The 27,016-nt window shown below is 35.6% G+C and overlaps 2 protein-coding genes across 4 annotated transcripts in view; one reads left to right on the top strand and one right to left on the bottom strand.

The window, feature by feature from the left end:
• Window positions 1–20,882, top strand: part of LOC142987242 (uncharacterized) — a 50,854-nt gene extending 29,972 nt beyond the window's left edge. Inside the window, exons 6-7 of the mRNA XM_076135873.1 lie at window positions 500–713; window positions 18,822–20,882. Coding sequence (XP_075991988.1) covers window positions 500–708 — 209 coding nt within the window. The 3' untranslated portion in view covers window positions 709–713; window positions 18,822–20,882. The remainder of the gene's footprint in view (window positions 1–499; window positions 714–18,821) is intronic.
• Window positions 20,883–23,684: 2,802 nt separating this feature from the next.
• The window catches only part of GckIII (Germinal centre kinase III), a 70,085-nt gene continuing 66,753 nt past the window's right edge, over window positions 23,685–27,016 (bottom strand). For all 3 annotated transcript variants that reach the window (XM_076135876.1, XM_076135874.1, XM_076135875.1), the window contains exon 12: window positions 23,685–26,754. In XM_076135876.1, the coding sequence (XP_075991991.1) occupies window positions 26,745–26,754 (10 nt within the window). In that variant the 3' untranslated portion in view covers window positions 23,685–26,744. The remainder of the gene's footprint in view (window positions 26,755–27,016) is intronic.

Here is a 27,016-nt window from a genome sequence, read left to right on the forward strand (position 1 = left end):
CATTGTTCGTTTAGCGAGCCCACGAAAGTGCAATTATAGGGATTACCCAATGCAATAATTTCATTGGGGGTGTACCGAACCATAATTGTTATGGTTATGACTTTTGTATGTAGAGCTAAAACAAATTATATTGGAAAGTGAAGTTTAATAACTTTACCGTGGACGTAAAGGCATACTTTCTGTACTAAAATCATTTAAAATAAAGCCAATTTAAACGAGAATCTGCTGAATTGACTGTCTCTGTAGTCTGGGCAATCGAAATGGAAATCTGGTGCATACGACCAATATCAGTACATTATATGACTCGATTCTTGTATCGAGCATATAATTATGTTCTGTAACGTGCCCGATGTATGATTATAGTCCGTCCCCTAACACATGGGACTAACACCATAAATGGCAAATCATGGATATTTTTATTAACCTCTCCCTTCACCTTCGCGTTTACATGCCATAATGTACAACCAACACTCATTTTACCCATTATTTTGTCGCACAGTGCCAATAATCCTCGGAGTGCTCGGCATCCTAGCGGCGGTGGCTGCAGTGGCGGGCGTCCTGATCTGGAAGCACATGAACGCGCTCCCGCCCGTGCCCCTCAACGACCCCGGCTATCAGAACATCGACGCAGAAGACTGCATCGGAGAGAACCCGCTGTACAAACCACCCACGTCCAGCTTCAAAAACCCTACGTATGGAAAATGGTAGTTCTGGTAAGTGTCACTTTCATACCTTTTGATTAGAAATAAAACCTCTATGGGGTTTTGGAATAACACATCTTTTAATAGAGAAATAGGAACTATGTAGGTCCCAACCCGTCATTTCATCGCCAGTAACTTAATTCGAGAATTGGTAATGAACTCTAATTTAACGGATATTGTGTGAAAAATCTGTAAAAACTCCAAAAATAGTTCTCTAGTCAAGTTATCTGGTCGCTGTATATATAAAAACAATGTATTCTGTTAATTATCCAAAATGTTCTTCTATGTAGTACGTGCCTTTATGCAATTTTAGTTAAATGTATCGTCAAACGATCGAGGCAGTTCATTCTCAATCTTTATAAATATTGAAATATATGGCAATTTTAGCTCTAAAGAAGACGTAAGGTTTACGTAAAAGACAAGTTATTTACGTCACGCAGTAATATCACGTCATTAATGTGATAATTGACGTCATTAAATGTTATTAAGAACACAAGAAAAAACAAATCTCAATATTAAATATTTTAATTAATTAAAATGACTACCTACTTCTTATTTTCCTGAAATGTTGCCAATCTTTTGAACTAAAGTACATATGTAGGTTGGCAAGTGTGTGGCAATCCTGCAATAGTTCTGATTGTTTTCATTATTCCCTATCGGACAAATATGGATGTATTCATGTCATTCACATACATATAGATAATTAGCTACAATTTTAAGTTTTACATTGTATACGTACAATTTTAATTGTTTCAAGCACAATGTAGATTTTCGCCCCCGTATTCAGGGATTACCCAGTCACGTAGTTAGTAATACTAATGACGCAGGTCTTGATACAAGAAAACTAATTAGCAATAAGTCTGACCCTTGCTTACAGAAACAGGAAATCCCTTTTAAAAAACAAAATATGCATTTACTATTCTACTTTCATTCAATAATTACAATTAAATGAAAACAACAACATAATAAAAGGGAAAAAGGAAAACCTATTTCAACGAATTATCAATTACAATTACTATGAAATGTTCTAACCTACATTCAATTACTATACCACTGACAGGACAACTCATAACTGTATATGTTGGAAACAAAGCAATATTTTTAAAATGTATTTATTTTCAACTCCCGAACTATGAATTGCTCTTGTGTCGCGGGGACTTTTACAAACATACAACGCACACAAATTACAACCATACCCGAAACAAAAATTGGTGGATCGCACAAATTATTGCACCTGGTGGGAATCGAACCCAAGACGTCCCGACGCAGTGGTACGGCGTGTCAACCGCCTTAATCACTGCGCCGCCACCGAGGCCGTCGATTCCTAATAAACTTCGTTCTTTGTAATTACACTATCAGATAGCTCGGAGGTCCAATAACCGATATGAATCGCTTTAAGAAGCCTGTAATCACGGACACAGTACTGTTCACCCTCTGAACGTAGCCTTGATGTTAACTGCCAGTTACCGTTCACTTCACTTTATACCACGATGTATTATGTCGATACGATTTCTTATTAAATTGCAAAATATGAAAGGAATTGGTTCAAAATTGCGAATTGCGTTCGTAGTTTATAATAGTGTTTTAAGAAATATTTAAAATAATTGTTATTTTCGTGATTTTTTTTTAACTACTCACTCAAATATGACCTGTTATTCTTTTTGACAGAACATTCTCATCGAAAGATGATTGTGTACCTACATATAATGCATTTAAAGCCATTTAGGAGAGAGTCATGATGTTACCATCTCAGAAAAAGAAAAAACATTTAATAACATAAATCTGTATGCCTCTGAAAGCGCAAAGCACATTTAAAAAAGGCAGAAAGATATAATACAGGACACATCCTGGGCAAATGCGTTATTTCATGTTAAATATAATTGCCAAATAACGATTAATAAGAAGTAAATTTATGGACGAACTGTTTAAAATAAATCTAGGAAGACATACAAAACCATATGCATTGAACTTATAGCCGTGATTTCCTCTATTTTATTGCGATTGGGTAACGTTCATGTGTGGTGTTGCAACGAGAAATGACCGCGTATACCTCGTTAGGTGAATAACTAATAATGTTCGAATGATTAATCTTTCTTATTGTATGATTCGCAATTTATTGGCAATGCTGATTACGTATTATGTTACAAAATTACATAGTTTTGTTGTAAAGTCGTGAGCATCGAATACACAGATATTCTATAGATTATATCTGAGGTAATAATATACAGTGGTAGTTAAGTTTACCCAGAAAGTTAGACTAAAAATAACTCTTATACTCAACTGAGTTCCTGTCTTACGTAAGTACGTACTAGTGTCTTAAAAAGTACATGCATACATACATAGGTACAAGCGATTTATCACCTAGCAAAAAACACCACTTCGTGTGATGGATCCCTTCTTGCAATACCGAACAAAAATTACCAAAAAATTTAACATAAGTAACCTTTTAATGATCACTAACTTTAGAAACGTGATACGTTTAACATTTTAATTTATTAAATCTGTCAACATAACCATTTAATTTGACCACTTAACAGTAGCTGATATCTACAACTCTCATAGCCATTAACACTTTACAAAACCGTTGGAAAACCTCAACAAAATTATATTGATGTCGCATTAATGATTCAAGCTAGTAAAATCAAATTATTTTCTTAATGAGGGCCTATAAAAATGTACAGCTAGTCGCCTGCAGTTACGACTTTACGACAAGTTTTAGGTTAGAGTTTTACTACCCGACACGATGCCGAATAAAGTCGCGGTGCCACAGATACACGGTGATACGATAGTCAGACTTTAAGCAGTATTTGAAATCGGAAATTTAGTACCCAGTATAGGTGCCGCCAAACAACTTGAACAATTTCGCTACATCTTAGTGAACGATTTTTAAGTCAGTTTAGGTAGGTATAATAGTTTTGCGCAAAGGCGAGGTCGTTTCAGCTTCGACCACCCTACTGGTATAACAGCAAACCAAGTGTCCTCTGCACTGGGTCTACATTCTGTTTACTTTTTAGTACAGCAAATTATGTTCAAGTTGTTTGTTGACGTCTATACCACAGATTAACTAAGTTAGTTTATAATGTAAGTCTACAACTAGAAATAAACTTAGAGATTGCAGTAACAGAGTCATCATTCAAAACTTTAGGAGTCGTTTAGGTTACAAATAAAAAGCACATAACCTAACCATTCTAAGAGCTAACAAAAACCTTATAGTAGGTGTACTCTGAAGCAAACACAGCAAGTTTAGCTGAAAAGCAGTATTTTAGGGGCAACGATTAATCGTGATCGTGTCGTCACATGAAAATGCACTAACATAAAGAATTTTTACTTCGATTATCATCGTTAAATATCTCTTACCTGATTATTCGATATTATCTATGTAATTATAGAATTAATCTCCATTGAGGCAGCAATACATTGCATTTGCATTCTTTCAAACGAAAATTGCTGCAATATTTTATGTTACGACACTATACTATTGCTATCTCATGTATTTGTTAACGTGTGAAAGGGAGAGAGTATGAGTTCATAGAGTGCAATATTAATGATGACATTTTAACCCTAGCGTGTAGACATTAACACCCCTCGTTATATGAAAGCCTTTGTCCTACCTTTTTTGTTTTAGAACGTCAGTCTAGACGAGATTGTAAGCGACCTGCCCCAACAACGAAAACAGTGCTTTATTACCTTGAAACTTGAATGTTTTATTTGTATTCGGTCCGTAGTCTCGTGATAGTTTTATTTATTGACTCTACATGTAAAATTTCGGATAGAAAGTATATCTCTATGGAAATAAGCCGCCCCCTAACAGTGTCAATGGCGAAACATGGGTTTATTTCATACACCTCTATATTTTACACCTTCGGGTACAGGCGTGCTATTATGTGTGTAATTTGAATTGTAGATAGGTATATCAATTGATAATACTCAATGAAGCTACGAACATCTTAATAAAAACCCTTATTGGAAAAAAACTTGGCGAAACGTAAAATGTAAACATCCCTGTCCATTCCCTTGAGTACACAGGCTATACATTATAAATGCCATAAATCAATCATTTACTACATACCTCAATTTTAATTACTTTTCCGTATAAACGGTAGATATCACTAACAACATCTTTCATTGTGTTCCACGGAAGTCAGACAAGAACTGAGTTGATCAGTGAACATTTATGACTCTTTTGATTGACATAATTGCACTCACGTTGACATTACGACTGTCTGACCTAAATTGATATAAAAAAACACAATAAATTGATATTATAATGAATATAAAAGTGCATAATAAGTAGAGGCGAGTAACTTTGACCCAGAATGAAAAGTACTTTCGTTATGTGTTATTTATTTCGTAACCTTTGACATTTATACACAATTTATTATCAAAATAGATGCATTTTTTTGTTTTTCGTGTTTGCAGTGAACAAAGTAGTATATTAATGCATTAGTTCTTTTTACATTTTTAATGGTAAACTTAACTGTATGTAGCCAAAAATCAGGAAAATCCCATTGTCATCATTATTTTATGTATATCTTATACTAAATTTATCATACCACGCTTAACCCGATGCGACAAAAAAAACTCCTACATTATCTTACAAAAAACTCAAACTTACAGCTCTATTTTAGAAAAAAACATTCAAACATTATCAATCATTTCTGATTTACATTCTACAGTCATATAAAGTTGTTCCAATTCCTAGAAACAAGTAATGCAATCCTAACAATACAACGACTCAGTTATACAAACTAAGATAATGTTCTATCTATCGGCTATTGGCGAGGTATTGATACAAGGCACTGACATTAAAGCTTATCAGTCAGCGAGGCCGACTGCGCACTTAATAGATTTAGGTATAATGTGCACTAAATTAACTTTGTATTATATCATTGTACCAATTTTATCTTAATACACAGACGAGTAGATGAAATACTCCTTTTGTTTAACTCTGTATAAATGAGGAGACTACATGTCTACATATTAATATATTATATCAACAAACAAACATCTTTAGACCTGAAATAAATAAATCAAGAAACACAAAAAGTTTATTGCGTATGTAAAAGATGGACTGGAAGAAACTACTTATAATAAATATTTAGAAAAGTACACGTTTACTCGTACTGTACGTCTGTTCGTCACTGTTATTCGACATAATAATATCCTAGTAACGGAAGTTTTAATTAGAAGTTATTCATTCGCGAACAGCGTCAGTCGAATAATATACTTCATGAGTTCATCTTCAAAATTGAATACAATATGAACAATATATGATGTCATTTATAGGAAAACCGGTGTTCGTAAATCATCATTTCCTGCACTTGGCAAACCCATTTCTTGCTAAATGAGTATCATACAGGTTCAGGAAAAACACTATTTTCCTAAGATACAGTTAAAAATAACGCTTACCGTACCTAAAAGCCGCAAACCGCTAGAATAAAGCAATAATAGAAATAATAAGCAACACCGTTTGAATTAGACTAATTTAAAACGCAGTTATGTTTCAAGCATAATATTTCCTTGTAAATAGGACAGGAAGGTTTATACCTCTAATTACGCACAGAATTGAAAAGAAATATACTTATAAGTAACCCATTTATCAAGAGAACATCCAATAAATATGTATTTCAAAGATTATCTTGTACTTTTATCACAGCATGACACAAAAGTTATAATTCAAAGAGTTTTTATTTGGTTTATTAATGTGAAAGGCATAAGCGGTTAAGTGTGATATGACCTTCCGTGAGGTCAACGAACGCAGACAGTTTAAATCTTGACCCCCAGGCGCGTCGAGTTGGCACCCTGTGTACACAGACACACATACTATATATTATATAAATGTACTAGAAGCAAGTTGTATGCTACAACGACATGTAGTGAGTAAATGATGTAGAATTACACTTGCATATGTTTACAAAGCATGTGTCTTTGTAAGGGTAAGAACTTGTTTACACGATTGCAAAATAAACTTAACTTGATGTAGTTAATTCTTTATGTTTAATTTGTACAATAACAAATAGCTATTGCGATAAAATAAAGGGAAATCGTAGTTTAAAATACAACAAAAAACTCACTAAGATGTTTATACTATACTACTGAAGTCTCCTCTAGGAATGAGAAAGAAGAAGAATAGGGCTGTTCAAATATGATGAAGGAATTATGAATACCTTCAAGTTTATACATAGTACTCTAAGGTACAAAGGGTTTTCATTTCATTCAACAGTCGCTCTTCCCAATCATATCAAATGATAATGAATTATTAAAAAAACATATATGCAACGCTATATCTTATTGTATTTTGTTGTTTAGTTCATGAATGGGAATATATTACCATGTTATTGAATTGAATATGCATCAATAGTTAATTATTTGTGATTGCATTTACTATGATATAGTCAATGATGTATTATAACCACATTCCAATATTAAATAATAAAAGTAAAATTATACATTCCAATAATTATTGCCAATTATCCCTTCATAATAATTCAATAACACGAAGTGATTCGTAATAAAATTTTAGTTTCCGCAGGAAATAGATAAATAAGTTACAATTTGTTCAGAGGGAAACCCCCGTTTACTGTGCACTAGCATACACTCGACTTTACTATTATACTATACCTCTACTTTGTCGTAAAAAATGTATCTTACTCTTGCTAAATATGTTAAATTTCATCTGAATTACCCCAGTTTCATACTATGAAGGTTAACTTTATTGCAAGCCTGGCAAAACTGGACAGTAACAATTGTATGTATTTGCATATATGTACATATGTCTATTCAAATAATAATTTGCGGAAAACCTTGAATTACCTATGCACGTAGGTTCGAGGAATCATCCGATAATGCATTATTTCCTTAAGAAGAGTACAACTTTTCGTTTAAGTACCTACTTTTTATGAATAAATACTTATGAAAATGATCCGTTTCTACAAACATGAATAATTCTAACAATAATTCTATCGAACAAATATGATGTAGGGTATTTAATACTGCCTCTGATTCCTCATGATCATCTTAGTTTTGCATAATTTAAAAGGGTTTTCGATTTTAAACGATAATTTTAATTAAAACTTACGAGAGACACGTGAATCGGAATCATCGGAAGTTAGTTGAAAACCTATTAACCCGTACCGTAGATACGTCGGATAAACAGAGAAAGAAATGAAAAAAACAAACAGTTAAAAGTTACTTATTGTATTAATGTCCTGTATACATATAGCGTTGAGAAAACATAGATTGGAGTCACAGACTTAAATTGTATTTATAACAAGCAAACAAACAAACAAACAATCAAACAAACAAACTCTTCAGCTTTATAATATTAGTATAGATTTAGTTCTACAGATACGTCAATTGAAGAAGTCTAACAATATTATGCACGTCAATTGTAAAGGAATATAGACTCAGTTTCCTGTTTACTATAACACCGTTATAAGGTAATTTAACAGAATAGAAGCATAATAACTATAAATAATTAAGAATAAACCTAATGCAATAGGTAAATAATCCTACAAATATTATAAATGTAAAGTTTGTAAGGATGTATGTTTGTCACTATTTCATGTATTACTATACTACTAAATTGATTGTAACAAAATTTTCAGACGCATACTGCGGTAGATTACCTGATTTTTTATGCCGATGTTTTATACTATTTTTGACGTAGGTTTAATTATTAATTAGGTAATTACCTGTTGTTGACGACTTGCTATAAAACCGGGAAAAACATTCAATTGTCTTTGCGTCACAGGAGTTTGACGTAGCTTAATTAAACTCCGTAAATATTTATGCAGTAGATAATTACTGACGTAAAATAATTTGTTCAAAGTATATAAATAAATTACAACTAGATTATGCCTAAGCTTTTAAGTTTAATATTTTGATCTACTAAAGTAGGTACACTAGTTATTATAATTCTTAGCTCTTTTGCACAGCAGTCTTTTTTTTGTTTTATTTTTTTACGATTTAAACGTATACAATTATTTTTATTTTTTACGATTAATGTTACTTTTTGTGTAAATACCGTGCTTTGTAAATAAATTTCTGATTCTGTAGTTGTAAACTTATAACTCAGAGTTGTTCAACCCGTTGTTCACAACAGTTAGTGGAAGTAAAATTAGAACTCACGACTCGTGATGGCCAGTCGACGCCTTTACTCCTTCGCCCTGAGGACTATTGTCGCTTAAAATGTGATTTATTTCTCACAAACTGTTGTTAGCGACGTTTTGTTCTTTTTTCTTTTGTTTGTCCGTATGCTTTATTTGTTGCCAGTGGTAGTTGACAGACGAAATATGGCTGTACTTAGTTACACGTTTATTAGTTGACCACTGCGATTCCACTCATGTGTAATGAAAGTAAAACAAATAAGGATTTAAGACTTCGAAAAAAGTACAAAAAAAACATTAAGGAGAAAATGTAGTAAATACGGTTCTGTAGTGACCTCATAAAGCTTAGGTACAGACAGACAGAAATTTGAATTTATAATATTAATATAGATATAGGGTAATAATATATGTACGTGTAATATATAAACCGCTTCTTCCAAACAACCGAATGTTGATGAAACCCAAGAATAATTACTTTTTTATTTGAAGAAATTTTACGCAGGATTTCATTTCATTTTATGCGTTAACAGTCAACAAATCAGATAAGCGAGCCCTTAAACATGACAAAACTGTCAACACCTTTTTATTACAGTTTTTTGAAAAGATAAGACTCAACGAACTTGTTGCAGTTAAAAGGCCTTGATTAATGGGTTCAAGGGGTCAAATTCTTTACCTTTTCGTAGTAAAACTGTACTTTAATCCTTAAGAGGTCTGAACTTAGGAGCCCAAGGGCAACGACTCGCTCACAAGACTCTAGTTTGTAAAATGACCCGACAAAAAATAACTTCTTAGCTCAACCTCATTTCAAATCATTAATGAATGTTATCTCTGAGTGTGTTCTTGACAAATGATGTTCGTAAAAAATGAGCCACGTCAAAACAACTAACATGTTGTACTTTAGTGTTAAGAACACGTTAAAAAAGCTTGTAAAAAATGCTAACACAAGCTATTTTTTTACTTAGGTAAGTTCTCAAATTACTTATTATCATTATAATGAACGCAAAGTACTACTCTTTAAAAATTAATATGTAGTTCTTGTGCAGGAATCTGATTACCAATTCTACTATAGAACAGTAGAGAGGAAGAGTATTACCCAGAATGATGCCCTTACTAAGGGCATCTTCTGAGAATTAGCGTTATGAAGCTGAACACCATGTTTCACGCATATTTTATACGTCTAGTCTATACCGTGATTGGTACGACACAGATGAATACTATACCTTACATGTACCTGAGACATAATAACTGAAATAATTATAAAACAATTACTTAATTAAATACATAATACCGCGTGTATCGTAGCAACATATTACTTCAATCACTGTTTTATAATTATATTCCCATTTCTCCATTCAACTTTATTCGTACTTTCAAGAACTCAGTGACGTAATAGTAAAGAGTTTTCGTCACAAGTACTGTTGTGTTCTTATAACGTAAGTAAGAAGATCCTATAAATTCACCTCGTTGAATAAATTAGTGCGGTCGCTGCATATCCATGCTTGTAATTAAATCGCAGCTGTGAAGTGATTGCCGTACTTACTGAAGCTTTGTTTGAAAGTATCAAACTTAAGTACCTAATTAACATCCTTAAACTCATATAAATTGTATAATAAGTATAACTTATAATCGCTATAATCCTAGACCAGCTTGGGTCCTTATTCTAATAATCAATAAAAATTAATAAAAAAAAATAGTAAAGATACTCATTTTGAAAATGAAACATGGAACTCTACAATTACCAGATTCCAACCAGCGAGACGATGTTTATTCGCACACGACATTTATGCAAAGTGGGGGAGCACCGTTTCCTACGCTAATAAATTATTGTTTTATCTGTGCCACAAATAAATCACTACTTTCGCATCGTTTAGATACAGTCAACATTAATTTCTTTAGCACGACCGCCGGCTATGTGATGAGAAACTATTGTACATACTTATGACGTCTCATATCAAAACGTCGTCGTCGTCGTCGAATATCAAAACACGTTTGAACTTCCTAGGTGAAATAAAAGTTCAATACAGAATTTAACTACCTGTAAAAGATCCATAGTCACGATACGTGAAAGTGATAGGTACAGTTTCACGACTTGGGCGGTTGATACCATGCAAATCACAGTAAACATCGAAAAAACTAAAGTTAATAAGAAATCACGTTCATGTTCCAAATAAACTACTACCTAACATAGTAGTAGGTATCGGAAAAGCCAACAAAAAGTCTTAATTTTTCATTTAATCATTCAAGCCAAATATTTACAGTTATAAATGTCGTAACAATTATTAGGTAAACCACTAGCTTGGGGGTAAAGTTTTATGAGAAGAAAGTAGTAAAGAAACACGGTCTTAAATGTACTGAGCCCTAAATTAAGCCGTAAAAGTGGCTTAAGAACGTTGACAACAAATAATGGCATGCTGGGAATCCCAAACAATGTTCACACTTTCCACTTTATCAAATTATCAGGATAGTGACCGACGGCCCGAGAGAACGAGGTGCCGAGGTCACACAACCCGACTGAACCGAGTTATAAGTGGGCTTAGAGTACGTCATACGTTCGTCATTCATACTCTACACCGTTAATAGATACTTCCGTATCTAATTATCTAGACTGGTATCAAATATGAACAAAACTGCAAAGCGTAGGCATGCGACATATTTTCGCAAATGAGGAAATGATAGTAGTAGTATTTTCTTAGCAAAATTTTAAACGTTTAAATTGTAAACTTCATTTTCTTGTCACTTTTGTCTTCGACTATGTATTTTGGTTGGAACATAGCTAAAAATATTTAGCAAATGTATGTAAAATAATTTTTATTAAATAACGTTTAAATGCACGAAAAATACACGATTGAATTATTTATTTCTTTACTTTATAAAGTTATTCCTGTATAGGACATTCTATGAATGAATTCGATAGTAAACAGAACCATTATCCTACATATAATTTAAACAAACACCAGCTAATCTGTTCTAAGGTCTATAATGTTATATTTCGGTATCAACGCCTTGACACGGTTGTACGTGCTAGTTTACAAGTAGCCACAATTACTACGTAATAGACCCACTTACTTCAGACACTAAGTACTAACTAAATAAAATACGACCTAGTAGAATAAAAAAGTAGCACGGAGAAAAACCGTTAGTGCTTGTTAAATATTTCACAGACGCGAATTTTATTTTGTAAATACGAGTTCACGCCTCTTATTAAAAACTTAAAAATTATTAGATTTACAGAAAGTATTAATTATGTAACGCGACTTCGTCCGCGTGAGAACATGTCCCGCGGTAAGTCTTCTATGTGTTAATCTAAATAGGCTATAAACTACATATGTATGTATGAAGTTTCATAAAAATAGTCCATAAGATTTTTCGTAGAAGGATAACAAACATACATTCGTTCATTTTCTCAAAATTTCGCATTTATAATATTTTTAGGATTCTTACAATACACGTTACTGTATCATTATGTTACTTAACGTAAAAAGTCTGTAAATGTATACTAAGTTCATATTGATTTCTAATAATATTAAAGATCATCCGGATCCCGAAGGTATCTAATTAATCCTATTTATACATCCTTTTGCACTCATTCTGGTCCCAAGGCAACAGGATATCATCGTTTATCGACCATCCCGTAATAAACTGCTTCTAAGAATTTAACATTAAAGGATTATTGAGAAAAGTCAATCAATTTTGAGAAGGGACCTTTATCTTTCACATTATCTTAATGTTTTACTTTTTCTAACAAGTTTTTACAAAATCACTCTGCTAAGTTACTTGCATAGATACAAAATATCAACATATATTACAAAAAATAGGAGTAGACAGAGACCAGAGAAGGCTACTTTGGTGTGATTCTTACAATCTTCCTTTGCTATACATGACCGCTGCTGTTGACCTATTTTGCGAGTCATCATCGATATGATCTGTGTATGAAAAATTGTGTTTATGAAAGTTTCATATAAAACTGACTAATTAATCACTGTAAAGATACATTATGTCGTGTTAATTCCCTTAAAGGTTGAGCCATTTTCGTAAACGTCCATTCCTAAATAGCGTAAAACTAGCATGAAATTTAACAGCTCGTTGTCTCACAAGAACGAGCTTTCAAGCAGTTAAACAACCATTAAAATGGTTCAAAGTTCTCTAGATTACAGTCACAGACTTCACTGACAGCCGCATTTACAATAATGGCTAGAAAAACATGGCGAATTTAAGATAACGGTACATAAAAATGACTCATATAACCTTCACTTTGACTTCAGAATCTTAGATATCGCATTAGTCATCTTTCGCGGAAAATCTCTTAGAACCTGATTGCTAAACATTCATTCATACGGTACGATTTATTTAAATGATACACAATCGGCTTACGTTCATTCATAATTCACATTTGCATCATAACTTGTTATGAATTGAAAATGCAATACACACATTAGAAAAGTTTATTCCATAATCTATTCATTAAATATGTATTTCATAATTAATGAAATATAACGACAAACGGTTAAATACATTATAAATCACGTTAATTACAATTAAACATAATTAGAATTTCAACAGGATAATTGTGTAGTTTGTTCTAAAATTACTACGAACATGAGATTTGAGAAAAATCATTACGCTTACATTTTCCAAATTTAGATCTTAAAACGGCCTTGAACTATGCATTACTTAACTGGCAACGTTGTTCAGTAGAATGAAGGAGATTGATATATTAGGAGATAATAGATTAGGAGGTAAAACCTGTTAATTTACATGGTCTATGTCATATTATTTCAAATCAATTCTACGTATAATTTAACCGCTATTTCCCTAATTATGAAGTCTGTTCATAAATACGTCAACGTGATCAGTTTATTACGTATAATACTAAAATCAGGCCACTACCGATTAATTGAAATACGTAAATTATATTGCACGCGCAGGTTGTTGACAAGACAACTGGGAGCTGGGTTTTTACAAGGACATAAAAGTTTACATTGAAATTTTCCTGGATGTATCGAGGACTAACACGTTTACTTGATCTTTAAATAGACGAGAGTAATAATAATTAATATACTATATAATTTGTATACAGCTCTGTACTTATAAAAGCTTTGCTTATTGTAGCTTAGCGCGTAGGGAACAGTTTTCTTTTTTCGTTTATAAGGTTCGCAAGAAGCGCTTTAGTTAAAGACAGCCGCTTTATTGCAAATACATGTAGGCTTTTGTTTTTTCCAATCATACGACTCTTTTTACTTTCTGATATCTGAACATAGAACAATAACAAATAAAATAAGGAAACAGATTCTATTACTAGTTACACCGACACCTGTTGAAATCCACGTTGTTTACTAAAACCACAAACCAGTTGCTCCCGGAAATTTAATTTGCCGTAAAACGTTCGTCGTGAGAGGCTGCCTCAAGATATTAATTTATCTCGTGTATTGCACAAGTATCACTTAGTTCCACCCACGTAAGACAGATAATGTTTACAAACTATTTATTATACCGCTACTAGTTAGATATGAAAACGAAAGGAGTTACTGCTATTGCAGATTTTATGTTCATAGTATCACATTTGTAGTTATTTGCTATTACGTAAGTTAGAACGTCATAGAAAGGGTGGGTAGGTTGTACACCCACGCTTTAGTCACTTAGAAGTCATGTAACCGTTATCGTCTCTAAAACAAGTAAATGAAGTGAACTACAGGCAATTTCCCAATATATAATCTTACGTAAATGAGGCAAGGGAAGTTTGTAAAGATCGTAACAAATGGCGTTCTTTGGTGTCTGCCTACTTGGAAAAAAGGCGTGATTGTAGGTATGTACCTTATGTATGTAGACAATCTCACCGCAACGAATCAAATATACAATCTCACGGTAGTCATGCTGTACAAGACATTTTGTTATATAATTTGGTAAAAGATGACATGATCACGTGCCAGTTTTCAGGTTAAACCTTGGATAATCACGACTTCGAGTCACCAAGTTCAATTTCCTCATATTGTGAAACATAAAATATGTCTTTGTCATTCAGGACATCCAACCTTTAAATCGAATTCCATATATTCAACTTATATCAGATTTCTCCAAATAATGAAGCATTTTCAGATACACAAAGTAAGTGCAAATGTATGAATTTTTCATAACTGTTTTAATTCTGAATTCTATACTAACGGATAAAAATTTAAAGCTGAGCAAATTGGTTGTAGAGGTATATTTTTTGCTATCTGGGAGGTAAAGTTTAAACCGTCGCTCATAATCCAGTCACGTTTCAGTATTAATACTCAAACAATAACTTCTGATAGTTACACTTGTAACCTATTTGACGGCAAATAATAAAATTAACAAAAACCACAAACCATTGTCTTGTTCACCATTAATAACAATGATCTAATAAGTTTCGTAAAAGGATTCGAACAAATACCGAACCTGTGGACCGCCATTGTTTTATGAATAAATAATCAAGTTAATAACTCCTTTATTAGTTATTTATTGTTTGTTATAAGATATATTATATTCAAGGAATTTATTATAAATTAATAATAACCATCAATACATGTGTACGTATTAATTTATACATATAATTTCAGATATACATACATAATAAAATACCTACAGACAGAGCATTGTAGATGTAGGTACCTATATTGTGTTTACTAGAAATTCTATACTAAGTCATTTTCAGATCCTCAAAGCCTACTTGAGTAGATGATTTTTTTCTACAGTGCAATAAATTTTAAACTCAATGCTGTCGCAGAAATATTTTACTCACAAACAAAGCTTACCTCTTTCTAATTTTTGTATTTATAAACAGTCTGTAGCAAACTATAGGTATTAGGTAGACACTTTATTTAAATTTTATAAAGTAATTGAAGTCAGTATTCGAAAATTAATTCCAAATACTCTAGTTTAGTTGATGTAAAGAAGCTTATATGCCCCACCTTCAGTGATTCATCAATCACATTGCACACTGCACGTATTCCGATGCGATTCGAAAGCTATTTGATTGTACGTGACTTACACATTCAATGTCAATAGCCACTGTATTTGCAGACTATATGTACTATGTACACAATGTCTTCTGTATATATCAATAAACGATAACAGGGAAAGAAACAGTGATAATTTTTATTTTCTACAATTGAGTAATGCAATTCTGAAAAGGAACTATCATATCTATTTGTAAAGTGATGTGTGCCCTTTCAAAATTGCACATAATGTCGTGTAATTTTCCTCTTACTATTTCACATAGTATATGTATACTTAGTTTATGAAGTGGAAGAACGAATATTCGATCCATTATAAAGATGCAAAATCCTTTATGCTATTTATTCTTGGATGTTTGTTGAACTCATATTGCAAGTGCTCCATTTATGTTACAACTACGCATTTTCCTGCTCGTAAACAAAATGATGAGTCGCTAAGAATATCCCATAATAAAATCCTTTACCTCCCCGTTAAGTGTGGGTTACACCTTTCATTTTGTAGCAATAGTCCTGGTTTTGTCTAACGTCATAGAAACGTTGTCCTGTGTTATAATAAGGTATCACGTAATTTTACCGAGAGTAACAAGCAGGTAAATAGGATACAAAATGCAAAAATAAATATAGGTATTAGAGGTACAAAAACACGCTTTATATGTAGAGAATAATCTATAGTGGGATTAATTAATTGTAACTAACTCTGCGTTATTATTATACAGAATCCAACAATATATGTACCTACAAACTTAAACTTTAGCTACAAACGGTATCCTCTTAAGTTGTATTCGACGCCAGTCAAGAGTCTGAGCTGTCTCAAACTCTTCAAACAATTGTCATGCAAAAAGCAGCAAGAATCATTTACATAGAGTCTGTAGGTGTAGTTGTGTGATGTACGCGGTACGCCTGCGCGTGCGCTGTCTTGACGAACGGCCGCACTGTGTGCTAATCTCCCCGCTGATCAGTCCTCGTTACTATCAATTGATCAGAAATAAGTTCATTGCCATTTGACACAAAAATCATCTAAACGAATATTGAAAGGCTGAAATTAACTGTACACCTAATTGCGATACGACCTTATTCTATTGCTTAACAGTTTTTAAGCTTGGTAAATAATAAAATGGATCTGTGTAAAGAAGTAGTACCGAAGTAGACCCTACAATGCATTGACTCGGTACGGAAATATAATGTAGACAACATCTTGACACAATGATCGCTTAATAAATCTAATTGAATGTAAACGACAAGTTTGTCTCACACAAACAACGAATACTTGTAGGTATAAAACAGGTTAGCTGCAAAATCATATAACTTAAGATTATGAATGGGCGCGCATATACACTTGTGGTGCAGACTGGCTTAGTCCACTACTCGGCGGGCAGCGTTAAACTGATCATCAGACCGATATAGAACGGCTGACGAAATCAAGACGTTCCCCGTTTTAAGCCGACTTAAGGGAGAGTTCTCAGAATACGAACGTACGACAACATGTTGCGATTATTTCATCCATTTACACCATAATTCAGCTTTAACATTGACATTTAACTGTGTGTTAAAATAGCACAAAGACTTGCTAGAATTTGCCTTCTACATTGTTCAAAATATCAGATTCGAAAGTACATCGAATAACCTCTCCGACACTGCAAAAAAATAAGTCGTAGGCACACTTTCATAATGACTATGTTTGAAAGCTGACCGTGCGACCGGTATCTCCAGTGGTCGCGATCAAACCCATACCTTTAGAATGAATGCCGGTCATTTTATGCGTCCAGTGGCCACTTGATACACGTTCCTGCGATAAGGGGTCAAGACCCGAGAGCAGGATGCCTCGTCTAATAAGGGACATGTTTGTACGCCCAACTATATGACCACTGTCACGAATCTATTGCTGACAAAGTAATACGCTTGATTGCGCTCCTTTTACGAACATAATCATTTTTATATTAACCAAATGCCCATTCTACCAGTTTTATTATTATGTCCCTGTTCTTAATAAACGGCCGTTAATTCTGAACTAGATTAGCTTATGGTAAACATTGGTTGATTGGTCGTATTCTAACCTTATAAAGATTGAAAACGCGTGTTGGGAACTCGATAAAATCGCCACAGTGTTGTTGATTATGCGTCTTGCATAATTCTCCAGTTATAAAAATGGTTTCCTATACCCTTTAATGCTTAAATAATACTAGTAAGGTATCGATCTGCGGCATTATGTATGCAGCTAAGCAAGTGTATTATTCATTGGTGTGGTATTAGCATTTATTATAACCATATACAAAACACGATTTGTCATAGTTATTGTTTTTAATAAGCTTGCATAATCCTTGACTATAGATTTCTTGCAGTAAACATAGCTCATAGCTGTTTGTTGTCAGATAATACGCAGGTATTAAAGTCGTTGTTATTGTCTAATAGCAGCTAACTGTATTCAATTTTCTTGAGCTTGAGAAAATCCGCGGTTGTTTCACCTCTACAATGACAAAGGAAACGGCAAACGGCGGTATTACTGTAAACAAAAAATGAATCCCACGTTATTCACGTGTCAATACACAAATTTACTTTACACATTTACTTTACACAAGTTATGTTTGCAGGAGCACTCACGGATATTTGAATTTACTTTGACTCTACCATTCGACATTCACAACTACCTACTTGCCAACTTGAAACAATAATTAGAGTTAGCTTGGACGTCGGTGTAGGGATACCCGAGTGTAAATATTGTTATGTTAATGACCAACGTAAGCTTGCACTTCATTGAGGTCATTCCGTAAACATTCGTATATTTGTTTTGATAACGTTACCGCAGAATTGCACTTACGCAAACGGTTTCCGTTACTTATACTCGTACACATCCTTAAACATTTATCAGTCTCTATTCCCCATAACTCTATAGATTCGTCATAAAGGCACATTACTACAAATAATGGTGCATTATTAGTGGCTAACAAACAAGATTGAGTCACTCCGCGCGTCACATAACCTCTGAGTCACAGAGGCACGCGCTCCTCTCACTATATAAAAATAATGGTTTTTTTTCCCCCTAGGTGTTACCTGTTGGCTGATTCATCGAAAGAAAAATATCAGGGTGAAGCGGACCTGGGGCCTGTGACAACGTCTCTACACAGCTTTGTGAAACTTAATGCTCGAGCATAACGCTCAATGCCAGCAAACGGCTAAATGAGGCTGCACTGATTACATTAAACAATAACGTGTAATCGCTTCGGTCCCGTTCCGGTCCAATATTCCATTCCAACACTGCCTGTGATCAACACCAACGTGATGAAGAAATTGCATTCGTCCGGTGTTCGTGTCGCAAATGTAACTAGAATACATTTTATACAGTAGTTGTAAGTATTAGTGTCGGTTCACACATCGCTCCGGCGCGAGAACGCGTCCTGACAGGAGTGGGATTAAAATATCGTTGCATACGTTTTGCATATGATCTGCCGCCTCGCCCATTAGTGGCTATCGCACGGGATATTCTCTCTTCACTGTCAGACAGTGTGCGCGCTTATATCCGACGTCAGAGTGTAGAAAACAACCATGCATGATCGTCAATGCTTGTTATTTGAGAATGATACGGTGTTGTTTTCTACACATGACGACACTCTCCCAGCCCTTGAAAGGCCGTGTGATCGTACGTGTTATCTGTGAATCGACATTTAGTGGGTTATGTAATTAATACCTCTGTGATATGTAAGATGATTAAATAAGATGGTCTGATGAGTCACCGCGAGTGCTGGGTGATTTGTAATCTAACAGTAAACACAGGCCGTATTGAACGATTCTGTTGACGCATAATAAAACAACGTATTCACGATACAAGTTCATTCTTTTAGTATGTTACACATGTGTGCAAGGTTAATTTAAATTACTACACAACTAAGGTGACTCACAGCCGATTATGATATGTAAAAGTTAGGCCATAACGTGATGATTCTTTGTACTGCATAATTAGTGATCTGTAGCTGACTCTACATTGTCGTTAACTTGTATGGATATGTGTTTAATAGATTTACGTTAAGTATTCTATTCTTGTGTGGTCTTGACTGAGTGAGATGTATTATTTACGACGAGTCGCAGACAGACTTGTTCGATGTAAGACATTAGCGATGACCTAATGAATGATTTGTTAAGGAGAAAGCCGCTCGAAAGTAGGATAGTATAATGATTTTTAACGTAGGTGTGTTACAATACCTACAATAGTAGTGGGCAGATTTATTCTGCTTTCCGACCACTACTGAGTCTACTGACTCAAATGAGTAACGGGTTTTAACCCGAATTCAGATAAAGGTCGTTGCCAACTAGCTGCATTACTGTCGTCACATTTACTTAGAAACCACATTATTACTTAGAAATATGACCATATGTTCACAATTTTCCAACGACCTTAATATTTATTATTGGTAAAATAATTATGTTTTTGTTGTTATGAAGTTCCTACTAAGAGATTTAAATAATAAAAAAATATATTTTCGTTTTAAATTATTATAAAATAGCAATTATTATTTCGGCACAATTCAACCAAAGTTTAAAAAAACAGTATTTTGTTTATCTCAATATTGGTAAAATAAAAAAGAATATTATATGCTTCTCATCATAAATTATTAAGTAGATACAATTGCCATTATTTGAACAACAATATATGGAACTTTTGATTCTATCTAGTAAGTAAATAACAACAGGAAACAAATATGCTTTTACATTTGTCTGGCGAACATTGTATACAAACAGTTGCTGTATTATCTAATGTAGACTATGTGTAACGCTATCAAGTGCATTGTACTTCCGTTAGATTATATTTATGTACAAAGCGTAGTTCAATGTCTAAGTAAATAATAATGTAACACGTAGAGATAAAATCTGTAAATAAAGACTAATCTCCGTTCTTACGTAGATATAGTAGCTTGTAGAACTAAATTATTAACATCACATATTAGTAGATATTTTTATGTATTATGTATGTCTCATAATTTTACGTTGTTAGTTAATCAACGCAGAATCTCGCTATGAATGTAACTTACCATGATTTTTAATTATATATTAGCGCATTTTGTATTTTTGTACATTTGTTAAGCTAGTCAGTAAAATATTAAAACTATTTTTTGTTTTATTCAAAATAATCCTTATAGAAAATTAAATGCATTTATTGATTTTATTCAATGCTATATCCGAGACTAAGTTGAGTGATATTTATGAACATTTAAATTTAAAAATACATTACCGCTAGTCGTGGCCTAGGCCGGAAAGAGAATTTACTGGGAATACCAGCATCTCCATTTAAATCGATTTTTAATTCAGATTGTAGGATGCAACTGCTTTCTATCGAACAATAGCCACGAGTTATATTGTCTTAGTTCAATTATTCCTTTTTATCGAAAGAAGTTATTTTTTGCCATCATCGGAGTTGTTTTAAGTCCAGTTTAAGTTATCAATAACATTTTAGGATTAATTCATGCCAAAATTTCTTCTCTGTTCGTGATCATTTACGGACTTTAAGGCAGTTTAGTGATTTTAATCATTAAAAAAACCTCTACTTATGGAGATGGGTTGGAGGCAGGGGTGTATTTACCCTAGGGCTAGAAGGGCTATAGCCCGGGGCGGCAGGCCGCGAGGGGCGGCCCAGGGGCGGCCTAAGGGCGGCCGTCAGGCCGCCTCGACGGCTTTGGTTTGGACATTTGGAAAAGTAAAAAAAAAATAAGACGTTAGGCTAGAACGCGCCTGAGCCACCTTTTCCAAGTATGCTAGCCGCCCCTTATTCTCTCCTGAACTCTTATGTCTGACGCCGAAGAAAATATTTTAGTATATGGCTTACGTCGCCCTGCGCAAGTTAATTACTAGAAGTTCTAACCTGTACTCGTCTATCTAGAAAAATAATAAAGTTATACAGCGGTGGAACAGAACAGAATTCATTCTGTGACGGTTCGAAGCTTCTGAAGTGAAATCAGTTCTTGGAACTAATAACTATATCTTGGGTCTCGGTATGTTTAAATGTTGATCGGCTCGCGTTCGGTTAGGCGCGTTGTTTTTTCCCCTCGTGGGTCTGCATCTTGTCGTGGTGAGGGGGCTTAGTAACATTTAAAGGTTGGGGAAACAGCGATCGCGAGGAATAAAATAATTAATGTGCATGTCCCTCTGCTTGGAGAGGACACAGGTGCGGGACAGGTGAGCCGTCAGAGGAAGGACGGGCTCGGTGGGCACTCACACTGCCCCGAGCTGACGAGGAGCCAGGCCGCTGCCACCCTCGTCAACCGTCGAATATCGTAAACCCGCCCATCCTTGACCGAGGACCTTGCCTTAACCAGCTGGACCGCGAGGAGACCACTTCTTTGAAAATCCTGAGTAAGCCCAGCAGTCAGAGTTCATTTACTTTGCGAGGGGCTGGAGGGAATAACAGACGCAAGCGGCCATTGGGGCACCTCCCGCCCTCCAGTAGTATAAAGGTCACCGGACTATGGGGCCTCTACTTTGGTGGAACGATACTTGCCATCACACTCGCGGGAACTGTTTGGATAATACAAATTTGAAAACGATCCCAATTGATGTAAGTGGGAGAGGCGAGAAGCTCAAACCCGAGAAGATCGGGGGCAAGAAGCCCAGCCGTATTGACTGCATAGCATAGTTGCGGAGGGTCGGAGCACGCCTGGTTTTGCGCGACCCTCGTCGCTGAGGACGAGGTCGCTCGGGAGTCTAGTGTCGATTCCGACACTGGCTCCGACATGAGCGAGGTTTCGGATGCAACTCATCTATCCGAGAGCGGCCGCCTTTGGCGGAAGAGACGACCGCGCCTTGAGTCCGAGGAGTCGGATGGGGCGGGTAGAAAAAGAAAGCGCCGAGGAAGCGAGTGTCAGACAATGACTCCAAGGACAAATCCGCCATCCAGCTGGCGGACACCATCCTCACCAACTACCAGGCAGTGGTGGCCGACAAATCCGGTCACCTCAAGGGGTCCTTTATAAAGTCCCTCAAAGATGCTGCCAGGAACATCAAACTGGCAGTGTCGGAGTCGAGCAGGCAGTATGCCACGAAGGAGAATCTGGCAAGTCAGGCCCAGGTCGATCACATACAGCGAGAAATCGCTCGCTCGGAGCCTCGCATCCGTCTGCCCCTAGTGGTGGAGAAGAAGGGCAACCAGGGACAGCCACCGCCACCACACCGCAGCTCACAGGTCCCCGGACCAAGGAGAAGCAGGGTAAACAGCCGCAGCCCTCTTACCTCTTACGGTGGCTTCCAAACCGCCGTTCACTTACCCGACGAATGCCAATGAGTAGCAGTTCGTCGGGAAAAACAACAAGGCAGCCAAGGCGCCCAATGCTACAGAAGCCGACAAAAAGGGCAAGAAAAAGAAGGCGCCCAAACTTCGGGCTCCGAAATCGGCTGCAGTGATCATCACGCTGCAGCTAGAGGCGGCAAAAAGCGGTGCGACCTACAGAGACGTGATTGGGGACGCGAAGGCCAAAATAAACCTGGCCAACAATGGAATAGTCCGCTTCTTGGTTGCGACTCCTGGAGCTCGAATGTTTGAGCACCCAGGGGTAGCAAGGGCCGGAAAAGCGGACGCCCTGGCCTCTAAATTGAGGGAATTCATCAGCGAGGACACCGTCCGAGTGTCCAAGCCCACAAAGACCGCGGAACTGAGCATTACAGGTTTGGACGACTCTGCCTCCCCAGAGGAGGTGAAAGTCGAATAAAGCCGATTTAAAAAAAAAAAAAAAATTGATATTGACAATGTAAAAAACGAATTTGTTAAAAATTAAAAAAAAGTTTAGTTTTTTTCATTCCCTGATGGGGCAGAAAGGTAGCGAAGCCCGGGGCGCGCCATCTTAAAATACGCCTCTGGTTGGAGGTAGGATGGTTAGGTGGTATTGGTATAAGACATAATACAGTACAATAAATAAAACAAACACTTCCAAAATTAAATAACTTCTTTTATTTCAGAGTCAAATTTGTTTCCTACATAAACGTGTTAGAATGATGACGCTGTAACATTAATTGACCATTACACTAATGGTAAGCGTCGTTAGCTGTTAACGTTGGTGCATGAGTGGAGGGCCGTGAATTTATTCCATAACGTGTTCTTGCGCGTCTCACTGCTGCCAACATAACACATAATACACACGTGTGCAAAACAAAGTGCAACACCATGTGGCCGGCTCTACCATTCCTTTAATTAGCCAACATTATGACTGAATAAGTATTTATATCTCGACGGTACCAAGTAAAATATATCCAGATGATAAAATTACGTTTCTGTTTAACATAGAACGGCGTTTCATCAACAGGAAAAAGTTTCTTGATAAATCCGGGTGTGTCCTCACATGACGTCAGTGTCCAAGCCGGAGTGAGGCGCGCAATAACACAACTAACAGTAATCTACCGGTTTCATACAGACTTTTATATTATAATAATATAGATTTTAATTTTTTTTTATAATAACTATGCAAATATGATCACAAATACCCATGAACCGAACGACGCGATCCCGAAACATTTCTGCATAATCCGAAGATAACAACAACTACACTCCACTACCGAGCAGACGTCCGCGTACGACACGCACTCGACGCGAGCACGTGACACGTGTGTCGCGTGTGTCGCATGTGTCGTGTGCACACGAATGTCCGCTCGCAACGATGCCAACGCGTCTCAACTACTATCCAATGCCACAAACACCTAATTTTAATCAATAATCAACAATTATCGCCCACCTCTAACACTACACGCTTTATTTATACGATCAAGTGGAAAAATAATTTTTGATCCTCCATCAAATTAAATTAACATCTCCCATGATATTTTCACATGGCAAAACAAAAATTCAAGGCAAAATACGTCACAGTGCGAGAGCGCCGCCCACCGGGACTTACACACTACGCGTCAGAGGCAACCGAACGTTCCCCGGCTCAGTTCCCGGGGCGCACTACGACTACACGCTATAAACAACGTGGGCCGCACTCCCGCCTGCGCTGCAGCTCATTGGAAAGACAATAACTACTCTCCATATGCTTATAAGAACACTTCATAAAACAGCTTTATATTATACTACATAATTTACATTTATATTAGGTTTACATTTTTACACAGCAATAATAATGTTTGTAGTTTTCATTATAATATACTCTATATACTCCCAATTGCTAAATATTGTCGCATATTAAGCATGTTTTTATTCATATCGACACCGAATGGTCATTGGTGTCAGCATTAATTTATATTAACAAAATACTTTAAATCCTTCCTCGAATCACCCTACCGTTACTCTCACCTAATTACGAAAGAAACTATGAAACAGTGATCGGACTATTATTCTTTTAGAACTCGTATTAGTCACTAATATTATTCCAAATCGGTAAGTAGCCGAATAAACAACTAAAACTAAGCTTCAAACTAAACTACGGAAATTTATAACAATTTTTATAAACGGACACAGTTCACAGATGTTGCAACTTCACAATAAATCAACTCAAATTATTTCAAACAAATAATCTATAAATGCTGACAATATTGTCTTTTGTTTGGAATGACACTTAACACTTCCTAAAGTTTCAAACATCGATTTCTAAAGCATATAAATATGTTAGAATTTAGATGACTGATCACAATATAAATCAGACTTCTCTATACAAAACGATCGTGTTAGTAAAAATAATTTTAGAAAAAACAAAATAATTATGGCAAAATATTGGCGAAGTGTAGCGAATGAGCTCTCCACGAATATTTAAGTTAAAAAGATCCAATACCGTTGTAAAACAAACACAAGCACTCAACAAACAGCCGCGGAAAAATTATACTAAAACAACTCACAGTGAAAACTTAAACATGCGGTCACTCGACCGAACAGTAATGTACACACACTACGTGCTATAACTCTTTATAAATAACGTGCTGAGCACGGACACCGCGCACTCGCGCACCTCCACATCTGTCGATATGAGCGTCACTTTATGATATGCAGTGACGAAAGTAAGACGCGGTCAGAACAACTCAATATCTTAAGCTATACGAACCTGTACCAGAATAAAAATCACTAGCAGAATAAAAATTGAATGCACAGATCAACAGATGCAGCATACGTATGAACGCGGCCCAGCCAATACAAACGTGTGCATGCGAAACTTCACGGTCACGCACATACACTCGTTACGATCTCGTAACGTACACGCACAGTGTCACAAACACTGACATGTTACAAAGTTAGCACAACATTGTTATCGCGGGACGTAAGACATGACGGGAACTAAAATGATATTTACACAAATAATGCACATAATATAAAATATTATAAGACATAACCATCTTAAGTATTTATTACGTTATATTTTTTATTTATTACACTATGGCATTGCAACTTTGTGACTCGGTTGCGGCTACACGTCGACTCGTTACAATAACATCAGTTTGTTAGCGGAACACAGGAAGGCACGCAGGTGCCCGGTCAGTATCGACACTCGATACGACGTCACGACAGGTTTCACTTAAAGATGTATCAATATATTATATTTTTTTATAATCACAGTATGAAAATAATGTCAGTTATGACAATAAATAACCTTCGAATGAGGAAGCATTCCGTCACTCGGGTGTAATTTAGTTAGTGTTGATTGAAAGGACTCACGGAAGTCGTCTCGGTGCGGATCGAGATAACGAAATCTTACAGGAACATATCAAAGTATGTCTTAACAGAAACTGATACTGTCGGTAGCCGAATTATCGCGTACTCGAACAGATAACACAGTGCAAGCAAAGAAATGAGAACGACAGCTCGAAGGTGCATAAATATGAAGTATCTATTAGACTTATTTAATTTAGTTTCTACAGTACCGAAAATAGGGTATTAATTTGTAGATTAATTTAGAGTGGTGAGTAGAGTGGCGGTTCTCATTTCCCGGCGCGCCCGATTATCTGTGTACAAGGAGCTGGTGATGTGTGCGGAGCGCGGCGCCACTGCCACACACGCGCTACGGCTATTATAGGTCCCTGCGTAATACACAAAACACAAACATTACTTATACAAATTTTGTAACAACGTTTTGTCGGACTCCTGAGAAAAACAACAATAAGTTTTGTTTATTAATGAAGGCAGAACGTGTATCATAGACTTTGTTTCATTTATAGTATAACCAAACCAGTTAGTAACTAGTCAATATCATTAAAATAAGTATTGTTTTATTATAATCCAATCATGCAATTTAAAGTGACACATTTAACCAAACCCATAAACGTCCAATTGATAGCGGTA

This window comes from Anticarsia gemmatalis, chromosome 3 (assembly GCF_050436995.1).
Source record: "Anticarsia gemmatalis isolate Benzon Research Colony breed Stoneville strain chromosome 3, ilAntGemm2 primary, whole genome shotgun sequence".
NCBI classification, from domain to species: domain Eukaryota; kingdom Metazoa; phylum Arthropoda; class Insecta; order Lepidoptera; family Erebidae; genus Anticarsia; species Anticarsia gemmatalis.